This window comes from Gymnoscopelus braueri (genome assembly GCF_963280865.1).
Source record: "Gymnoscopelus braueri genome assembly, chromosome: 14".
In the NCBI taxonomy this organism is placed as follows: domain Eukaryota; kingdom Metazoa; phylum Chordata; class Actinopteri; order Myctophiformes; family Myctophidae; genus Gymnoscopelus; species Gymnoscopelus braueri.
Window position 1 is genome coordinate 18,497,373 of NC_137619.1, and position 10,836 is coordinate 18,508,208.

Consider the following 10,836-nt stretch of genomic DNA (forward strand, 5'->3'; position numbering starts at 1 on the left):
CATGTCAGTATCATGGTCAGTATCATGGTCAGTATTATGGTCAGTATTATGGTCAGTATCATGTCAGTATCATGGTCAGTATTATGGTCAGTATCATGGTCAGTATCATGTCAGTATCATGGTCAGTATTATGGTCAGTATCATGTCAGTATCTTGTTAGTTGGTCAGTTTGTAGATGGGCTTTTTTTTATATCCTTGAAAATGTGTGAATAATAATGATTTGAAAACAAACAATTTGAATATAATGACATGCCCACAATAAAGACGTCAGGTTGAAATTTGTTTTCAGTATCATGGTTAGTATCATTGTTTACTGTTTATTGTTCATTGAATGGATCCCCATTAGCTGACGCCGGGCGACAGCTAGTCTTCCTGGGGTCCATATAAGATGCATACAAATATAAATACATTAAAAATATATTATACAAAAATTAAATACAACATAAGATTAAGATTCCGGTCATGTGGTCTGCAGCAACAAGTGTGTCTTTAAAGCTATCTTGAATGATAATTTATTTTGTGCGAGATGAATGTGAGATGGTAACAAGTTCCAGAATGATATAGATCTATAAATAACTGTGTTTGAGAAGATTAGTTCTTGGAGCAGGAAGTGTTAAATGGCCACGGCTGGCATTCCTGGTGTAATAATTGTGTGTGATTTAAAATAATGTTTCTGAAGAGACTACAAAGCAGTTTTTGTTCGACAGATAACCATAACAGGTGTGTATGCATATATGCAATACTAGTGCGTGTTGAACAATGTGCCAGTCTGGCAGCTCTGTTCTGAACAAGTTGCAATTTGTTCAGGTCCGACTTAGTTGCCGCTGACCATACGACAGGACAGTAATGAAGGTGAAAAAAAAACATCCATGATCATGTCAGTACTATGTCAGTATCATGGTCAGTTTTATGATCAGTATCATGGTCAGTAGAATATCAGTATCATATGGTCAGTATCATGGTCAGTATCATATCAGTATCATATGGTCAGTATCATGGTCAATATCATGGTCAGTATCATGTCAATATGTCATGGACAGTATCATGTCAGTATCATGGTCAGTATCATGGTCAGTGTCATGGTCAGTATCATGTCAGTATCATGGTCAATCAGTATCATGGTCAGTATCATGTCAGTATCATGGTCAATATCATGTCAGTATCATGTCAGTATCATGGTCAGTATCATAGTCAGTATCATGTCAGTATCATGGTCAGTATCATGTCAGTATCATGGTCAGTATCATAGTCAGTATTATGTCAGTATCATAGGCAGTATCATGGTCAGTATCATGGTCACAGTATCATGCCAGTATCATGTCAGTGGTTAAGGTTGAAAATTATAATTAAAACAATAATAATAATAATAATAATAATAATAATAATAATAATAATAATAATAATAATAATAATAATAATAATAATAATAATAACAATAATAATAATAATAATAATAATAATAATAATATATGCTTTATCTTTTGCCTCTGTAGGGGGAAATGAGTCCACACTGCTGTAGAGGATATAGAATATAATGTACAGTGTTTTACTCACTGAGTGCACACTATGGAGACGTGGCAAGGTGGATTTGAAGCATGAAGTAATGCCTCTGGCTGGAACCGTCTGTAGGTTGTATTGGCAAGGAGCAGGTCCCTCCCTCTGAGGTGGAGAGAACGATTGATTGATTGATTGATTGATTGATTGATTGATTGATTGATTGATTGATTGATTGATTGATTGATTGATTGATTGATTGATTGATGACAATCCACAATGTCGATTGTGGATTTGTTTTACAGTTTAATTCACAGGGATCTGATTTTGGTGATCTGTTTGGTGTGCACTTCTTATGTCCATTACATGTTTTAGATCATGCAGCAATAGGCTCCCCCTGACCCATTTTGGGAGCACACCTGGATCATATCATTTTACTCCTAGACCATAATCCAGAAGTGAGATTAGCACCATTTATAATGGTGCTAAGAAGTGAAAGGCAAGGCACCATTTATAATGGTGCTAAACGCTCAAGTCTTCTCCAGTGACACTGACAAAGTGCAAGGTTGGAGTAGCACTCATCTCTCAACTCCATCTCTCTCTGTCTTTTGGCCTGTCTAAACACCCCCCCCCCCCCCCTTTCCCCTCTCTCTTTCTCTGTTGGCCTGTTTATCTTGCTCACCCTCTACTTCTCTCTTTCTTCTGGCTATCTTCTCTCTCCCTCGATGTTTTTTCTCCATTTCTCTGTGAGATGTTTTATTAAAGAACAGTCAGATGTTTTATTGAACAACATCAAAAGTCTCTCTCTGTATCTGTTTCTCTCTTTCTGTGTCTATGTAAGCCTCTCTCTCTCTCTCTCTCTCTCTCTCTCTCTCTCTCTCTCTCTCTCTCTCTCTCTCTCTCTCTCTCTCTCTCTCTCTCTCTCTCTCTCTCTCTCTCTCTCTCTCTCTCTACCACCTTGCCTTTCACTTCTCCTTTATTCCCACCCACTAAAACACATACTGGTCACCAGCACCAGTGAGTCGTGCAGAAATAGCTCACACGCCCTCCCCCTCCCTCTGCTCCACAGACATAAAATCTCTCATGTCCCCAAACGCAGGCCAACCTCTTATTTTCAGCCGGTCTCTCTGATTCATAAACAAAATGGAGAGCGAAAGAGTGGACAGAGAGAGAGAGAGAGAGAGAGAGAGAGAGAGAGAGAGAGAGAGAGAGAAACAAGGAGGTCTCCTTTCTCTCCTCTGGTGGTTGCTGCTACCATTACATGCCATTTGATCCTGGTGGCAGGTTCACTCGATCCTTCTCCTGCTAGCCTGCTTGGCCCTGTGTGGCTCCCTGGCACTGCCCACGTCCAGCCAGTGGTGCTAATGCAGGTGTATTTCACAGGAACAGTTGGAGAGAAATTCTCTAACAGCCCTGTCTCTCAGCGGTGGTACCACTGGTATGCACACGTGCACGCGTGTGTGACTGTGTGTGTGTGACTGTGTGTGTGTGTGTGTGTGTGTGTGTGTGTGTGTGTGTGTGTGTGTGTGTGTGTGTGTGTGTGTGTGTGCTCGTGTTTTTGCATGTGTGTGACTTTGAGCCAAGGCACCTGGCCTAGTTTCTGATTTCAGCGCAGCACGCTGGCACAATTCTCCCTGTGTGGCATGGATAACTGGCACATGCTTAGAGAATGTCTGCTAAACCCTTCACCTTTGAACTTTCATTCATTATGGGCATCAGTGGTGCCGTGCTGCAGCGAGCACCTCCATTTATATGGATCAGCACTAGCCTGAGGGCCCAAAAGTACTGCAGCTCCCATCTATTCTAGACTCCAGGTGAATGCGTTTACCTATGTGAGAGAACTAGCAGGACTATTTAAAACATCTGCAGCAGCACTACTGATATAGATGCAGCGTACACAGTATGCCATCAAATGATGCCAGTCATACTCAAGTTCTGCATCAGCTTGGAACTGTAAGCTGCCTATTTTGGGTATGTCATTATAAGCGAAAATGTTCTCATATTTTCAGAACTATTGGATGAACAAAACTGTTCTTGTGTCCTCATATATTTTTCTCCTCAGTGGGATGACCAATTGATCTGAAATTGCACGTGGGCATTGACTATTGGCAATAATATGCAGAAAGTGGAAGCCTATTCTTCACTTTTCACAAATCTAAGCTGTTTAGCATTTTCACCACGGCTGTGCGGTCGCGGTCCCATAGCTCGGATCGACGCTGGGGAGAAACGTGGGTAAGGACTATAGTTTTCAAACATTTCAAACATTTTTAAAATAGTACATCTACAAGCTCACAATGTGCCGCAATGCAACGTGTTGTGAGCTTGTAGATCGGCCATTTTTCGCCCTGTGACACCTTCGGATGACAAAGTATAAAATAGGACTTAAGTGGTTAACTAAGCCAAACAACCATGGAGACTCAACTTAGGATGACTGCACACTGCACAGTTCAATTCAGACGTTTGAATTGCAGGCAGAATGTGTTCCTTCCAAGCACAATGCACAAATCTAGGACATATAATGGCCTTGGGATAGAAAAATAATGTCAAATCTGAATAAATAAATTTGAGGGGAAAAAAATAAGATTCTCTTTGTTGCATTTTCAAATGCCTTCAGTCCTCTCGATAGTTCTCTTTTGATATGAGAAAATCAATTTCATAATATTATGAGTTCAGAGAGCATACGAATCCAAAGTCCTTTCCCATCAGTGCAGCTTTATAAGGACAGCCTAACTAGTCCAAGTACAAAACCATTAAGACTGTCTCCACCTTTGACCTACTTGTGTCTGTCCAACCTGCCCTCTTAACATCAGGTCACGTCAGCTGTCTAAAGGCTCGGCGGCAGCCCCTCAGTATGATCACTAAAGGGATTTGTTTAGCCACTTAACCTTTGACAATAAACCTGTGTCGGACTCATCACGACACCAGTAGAAAGGAGAAAACTGCTCCCAACTCTGCGGTGATAACACCCTTGGGATTTCTTAGCACTTTTCCTTCTCTGTCAACACCCAGCAGCTGCAGGCACAGCTCAAATGTCCATCAGCTTCCATGGACACACAGAGGGGGCTAGGCTGCAAACCACACCATGCAATGCGACACAAACATGACTTGTCAGTCAGTGCAGTGCCATAATAGGCGCTCGGCCGGGCAGATGATGTAATCCAATAACCTCTGGGGGTGCTCTTTTCTTCGACAGTAACAGTTGTCACCAGGGATGTGGGCTACTGCGCCCCATACTTTTCGAGTTCACTTAAATGTGTCCCATAATGTAAATCAGCATAGAATCGAGGTGACATATAATGTATCCTTACTTGGAAAATGGCAGAAAAGATTATAGGAAGGAACAGGAGGGGTTTTACTATTTTAGAAATAAAATCTCACAATTGGAAGTATCGTAAAGCAGATTAAAACAAATCCATGTTAGATATGTTCTATATTATATATCGGAGAGGGCAATTCCCCCCTCCATTGAATGAGAGCTAGCTGTGATGTCATTGGCAGTGTTAAGGGACTACTAGTTTAACTACAATTTCCAGGGTGATAGATACTATTTAAAAAATCTAGTAGCTTTTTAAGTAGTTAATTTTTTCCCATCAACATCTGAGGAGCTTGGACCAAAGCATCTAACCGCATTTACTAAGCCCACAAGGGCAAGGTGCATAAAAGCTAGTCTGGACAGACTTTAGTAACTATAATCTGGCATGATAATGACGTCTGGGGGGAAAAACTACCATATTATGCATGAATAGCCAACTGAAAATGGGTCGGCTTCCCCTGTCATCAACGTACAAAGACAGCAGCAATGGAGACAAAGGGGGCATCCGGGTGGCACAGGGGTAATGTTCTGACCCACCATCGTGGAGACAGGGGTTCGATTCCTCCATGGTGCCTTGGCTGGGCACGCCAGCCAACGCAATTGACCAGTGATGGATGAAGTACGCTTTTTTTGGGCGGTGAAACCGCCCCTATAAGTGAGATTTGGAAAAATGTACAAATATCTTGGGCAGTGAAACCGGCCCTGAAAGTGAGGTTTGGAAATTTGTACAATTATCCTGCGCTGTGATTGGCCAATCACAATCTATTCAGGACTGTGATTGGCCAGTGTCACATGACACATGTGCATAGCCCTATATAAGCAACCATAACTTTACAAAAACCATATATTGGTTTTTGTAAAGTTATGGTTTCGTCCATCATAAAGAGTGTTTCAATAAATGTATTTATCTTTTGTACATGATTGGTTGACTCCATTCAGTATTGTGATTAGCTAGCAAGACACCGCCCACTTCACACAGGGTGTGATTTTTTTTTACTTAAGTAAAAGTAGCAATACCACATCACAAACACCCTGTTACAAGTAAAAGTCCTGTATTCAACATTTACTGCATTACACCCTCCTGGTGAAACTCCTCCCTTGACAGGTGAAAAGAAGCATCTGGGGATGTCATGTGCATCGGAGGAGACACAATTGTTCTCTATACCAGTGGTTCTCAACCTTTTCAGGCCGCGACACGACAAAAGAATAATATTTGAACTGGGGACCCCCCAACCCTGACAAGCACTTGGAATTGTAGGAGTTGAGGTATTACATTTAATTTGACTCGGTTCCACAGATAAGCCCACAACGCCTCACAACTTGTGAGCTTGTAGATCGGCTATTTGGCCAATGTTTGACCAGTTCTTTTTTCTTTTCTTTATTTTTTTGGTATTAAAAAGGTCTTAAAGTCCTTAAATTATCCCTTTACGGACCAAACTGGGGGGGGGGGGCATATTGATAAAAATGGGATAGAAATGGGGAAAAAAGATGAAGAAAAAAGTAATGAAGTAATCAGTGCATTTTCTCAATATAACAGCTATTTACAAACGTTTGGCTACACAGACCACATAACTGTTGCACCATGGCATCTCCGGCCAAAGATACTGGAAGGGTAGTCTCTCGTGACAGACTGTTGGCTCACACAGTGTGCAAATGCTTCCGCCTAACAGTCTGTACTTCGGAAGTGCAGGACACGTGCAGAAAAAGCGGATGCTGTTTTTCATAAATGTGTAGGAAATTGTATTGCCTGCCTCCAGACTTTTTTAGTGGCATGCCAGATTGAAATTATAGATACTAAAGTCTGTCTGTTCATGTGCAAGTAGGAAGTTCTGATTTCCTACAGCAAACTTTTGTAGTTTACTAGCTTCAATGTCATTAGCTAAATTTTTAAGTAGTGCTTCTCGCTGAGTCGCAGCTTTGCTGTTTCAGTGTAGAGTAATAGATTGTCATAGAAGTTATGTTCAGAGTCGCTTCCCCAACACTGGTTATTGGGGGCTTGTAACCAAAACCCTATCTGAACGTACATTGTAATTAACCCTTTTCTTCTGTGGGCAATGGAAAGAATGGTCATAATAACCGCCGGTGACTAGATACTCACCGGCAGAAAGCTGATACGCCGTACAACAGACCGAAACATCACATGCCTGCAAGGAGAGGAAAGAGGGAAAGAGAGAGGGAGGGAGAGAGATGGTGCCGTCAATAGCAGAGAGAAGAACAGTGAAGGAGGAAGAGAGAGAGAGAGAGAGAGAGAGAGAGAGAGAGAGAGAGAGAGAGAGAGAGAGAGAGAGAGAGAGAGAAAATGAAAGAACAGTGTTAATTAATTAATATGTAAAAATGAATACATTTATTAATTTGTAAAAAATGTAAATGAGACTGTACAAATGTAACCTCAGGATTGTGTGTGTGTGTGTGTGTGTGTGTGTGTGTGTGTGTGTGTGTGTGTGTGTGTGTGTGTGTGTGTGTGTGTGTGTGTGTGTGTGTGTGTGTGTGTGTGTGTGTGTGGTTAGTGTCGTATGAAGAGGGACGACTGCGATCAAGGGATGATTCACAGGCCGCCTGCTAGGCTGAGATTCAAGATGGTCTGAGAGTGAGAGTGGGATGGGTGGATGGCTGCTGAGGGCTTACTTGCAGTGAGTCTTATCCACCGGTTTCTCTGTCACGTTGTACTCACACGGTGAAATGTTTATATCCTAAACATAGCACACAAAAAGGAGAGCATTAGGGGATCATGATCATTTTGTCCACAGCATGTAATGTGTTTCCAACAACTACAGTATAGGCTACATTTATATTTATTTTTATTCTCTGCACTTTATAAGCCTGCCTGCAACAGAATTGTGAGCATGTAGAGGTCTCTTGTGTAGGTGTCACAAAACATGTCATTACAGGGTCAAAAGCACAATCAAAACATAACATTTCAATGAACAGTGCCTACACTAATTACATCCTTTATGCTTTGAACAATTTAACAGCATCACACCCTCTTTTCTGTTACAAGAGAGGACACAGGAAGCTATAAACAATCCTGCTTTAACACTTTAACCCTATTTTGGGCATGTCATTATAGGCACACATCTTAAAAAATAGAGAAAATAGCAGATCTACAACCTAAGAACGCATCACAACTGACACCATTGTACAAAAAAGAAACAAACTAGAAAAAGTGCTCCTCGGAGCACAGGTCTCCGCCAGGTCAGGTAGGTTATTGTGGGCCAACAATGTTCGGAATTTGCCAATCAGGATGGAATATGAAAAATCGGACAGAACCATCTTGATCACTTGACTATAGAGATAATGGGTACCGATTTGCATGATGATTGGACAACATTTGTAGGAGTAATACAACAAAGAAATGTTTTGAAAAAATCGGCCTCCTGGTGGCGCTATAATAGGACAATGTTAAAGGGTGGCATTTGTTCTTCAACTTAGTGCGAATGTGCTTGTAAAGTGTCACCTCAATCGGACGCTGCGTTCATGATTTGTGGCATTTTGTTCAAAACGGGCCACTTCTGCAAACTTTAGATGTCATTGTTAGCCAATCAGGATGAAATATGAAAAATCACACAGTTCCATCTTGATCACATGACTATAGAGATCATGTGTACCGATTTGTGTGAAATTTGGATAAAATGTGAAGGCTTAATATCCAAAAATGTGTTTTACATAAGTCGGCCTCTTGGTGGCGCTATAAAAGGCAAATGTGAAAAATGCAGGGCGGATGTTTTTCCTTGGCCTCTAGGGAGTGTGCGTGCAAAGTTTCACGCAGATCGGTGCAGTTATAGTTAAAAACACAAATCAGCCTTTTATAGCGCCACCATGAGGCTGATGTGAAAAATGTCAGGTGGCATTTCTTCCTCTGCCTAGTGGGAATGTGTTTGTGAAATTTCACGGATATCACAAGCTGCGTTCATGATTTGAGGCATTTTGTTCAAAACGGACCAATCCTGCAAATTTTGGAAGGCAACCTTAGCCAATGAGGATGGAATATGGGAAATCGGACAGATCCGTGTTGATCACATGACTATAGAGATACTGTGTACCGATTTGCATGACGTTTGGATAAAATCTGTAGGAGTAATATAAAAAAATGGGTTTTGCACAAATCGGCCTCCAGGTGGCGCTATAACAGGCCCATGTGAAAAATGAGGCAGAGGTTCTGAATTGGCATCCAGGGAGTGTGTGTGCACAGTTTCGCAGCAACCGGGCCAACGGTGCCGGAGATTAGCTGGTAACACACGGACAGGACACACGGACGGACGGACGGACGGAAGGACGGACAGGGGGTAAAACATACTCTCTCGCCATGCCTTTCGGCCTGGCGGAGACAATAACCACCAAAGCGGTACCAGTCACCCACCTTGTCCCTGACGCCCAGACTGAAGTTGTCAGGGCGGGGTTGGTTCTTGAAGGAGTAAGAGGCCTGGCGCCTTAGGACCTCCTGGATTGAGTCGGTGTAGCCGTACGCGCCGGGTAACAGCAGGTCCCCCTTTCGCACGCCATGAGTCGGGGCTGTCCTGCCCAGGCCCTTAAAGCCATAGGTCTTCCTCACTGGGTTCAGGCTGTCTTCCTCGATGAAGTCTCGGATGTGGTATTGACCTGGGATGGGTGTGTCCTGGGAAAAGGGTTGATGGGTTGTCGTTTGTGTGTGTGTGTGTGTGTGTGTGTGTGTGTGTGTGTGTGTGTGTGTGTGTGTGTGTGTGTGTGTGTGTGTGTGTGTGTGTGTGTGTGTGTATGTGTGTGTGTGTGTGTGTGTGAGAGAGAGAGAGAGAGAGGTGATGATGATGATAATGATAAAAGTCATGATGCAACTACATTACTCTGCTTGAAACACTGTTTATCAGGGACCCAGATAGTCTCATCTATAATATAATTTTTAATGGAGAGAGTGGAGGCTCGATGAGGACAGCAGCTCCTAATACACAAATTATTTGCAGATGCACACAGGCTGATTGTTATTTCCTGATATATACTAAGTTCAAAGTACTGCCTCTAAAACTACATGGGCCACTGCTTTTGGGCTGAACCGAAGCCATGGAAGCTGCGCAACGTGCTTTTCGAGAAATGTTAGGAACCCCTGTCCAATCCAGTAATACAAAAACCTACTTTTAACGTTGCCAGCCACCATCTTCCTCGACCACAAAGGTCTGCTTTCTGACTGGCCTCCTGTAAAAGAAAAGATGAAAATCAAGACATTCGATGAGTTCGCAAATGTTCAGGGTGAGGTTAATTCACTTTTCATAGACATTCAGATAGCCTTACTCGTTGTTATGAGACAAAGATGAGACACTAGGCTATGTCCTGAAATTTCAGGATTGTTCACGACGTGTGGACACATGCTTATAAAGGTTCTGTTGTCTCACATTCCTCACACAAACGATTACGGAGGCCATGGTTTATCTTTGTAGATCCCCTTACCTTCTCTGTTCTATCTGCATTCCTGGACATGTCACTGACTTCAGAGGTGTCTTTGTTTTTCCATGTGGCCGTATCCTTGCACCGCTGCAATCTGCTGTCCACGGTGCTCGACAGGGCAGATCCAGTGACACCTGACCACCAATAAACTGTGACTGTTACTATAGTAGCGACTCCGCTATCGATCAATTTTTCAACAAGCTGGCCTGGAAAGAGGGCTAAATTTAGACTCACCAACCAGTGTGAGGTTTAGGAAGGTGATTTTGAGGAAGTTACTATTGCGGGTATCAAGGTACACGACTACAGTAGTATACAGCTAATTAATGCTGTGGATGTCACATATTTTGTCTCATGGTCACCCAATTTACAATGATAATTTTCAGGGATGTAGCCTACCACGGCAGGTGTGTAAGGTAGACAACTACTGTCACAAAGTTACAATGTATAGGTCATGACAATACAGGTCTATAATTTATATTGCCACACCTTCCCTGCTGATATACTGTATAACTGCCATTGCCATGTCTGGACATGTTTCATGTCCTTGCCAAGAGAAACTATTTAAAAAATGAACCCACTGCTTCTACCTCTTGTGGCATACCCTCAGAAGGCTCCTG

At 42.4% G+C, this 10,836-nt stretch overlaps 1 protein-coding gene across 1 annotated transcript in view; it reads right to left on the reverse strand.

The window, feature by feature from the left end:
• stpg4 (sperm-tail PG-rich repeat containing 4) overlaps nucleotides 1-10,341 on the reverse strand; it is a gene marked incomplete at its 3' end in the record, with an annotated part of 11,419 nt that extends 1,078 nt beyond the window's left edge. The window contains exons 1-6 of the mRNA XM_080449619.1: nucleotides 10,223-10,341; nucleotides 9,911-9,970; nucleotides 9,165-9,419; nucleotides 7,433-7,497; nucleotides 6,906-6,951; nucleotides 1,555-1,659 (exon numbers count right to left, since the gene is read on the reverse strand). Coding sequence (XP_080305745.1) covers nucleotides 1,555-1,659; nucleotides 6,906-6,951; nucleotides 7,433-7,497; nucleotides 9,165-9,419; nucleotides 9,911-9,970; nucleotides 10,223-10,252 — 561 coding nt within the window. The 5' untranslated portion in view covers nucleotides 10,253-10,341. The remainder of the gene's footprint in view (nucleotides 1-1,554; nucleotides 1,660-6,905; nucleotides 6,952-7,432; nucleotides 7,498-9,164; nucleotides 9,420-9,910; nucleotides 9,971-10,222) is intronic.
• Between the last annotated feature and the right edge of the window lie 495 nt (nucleotides 10,342-10,836).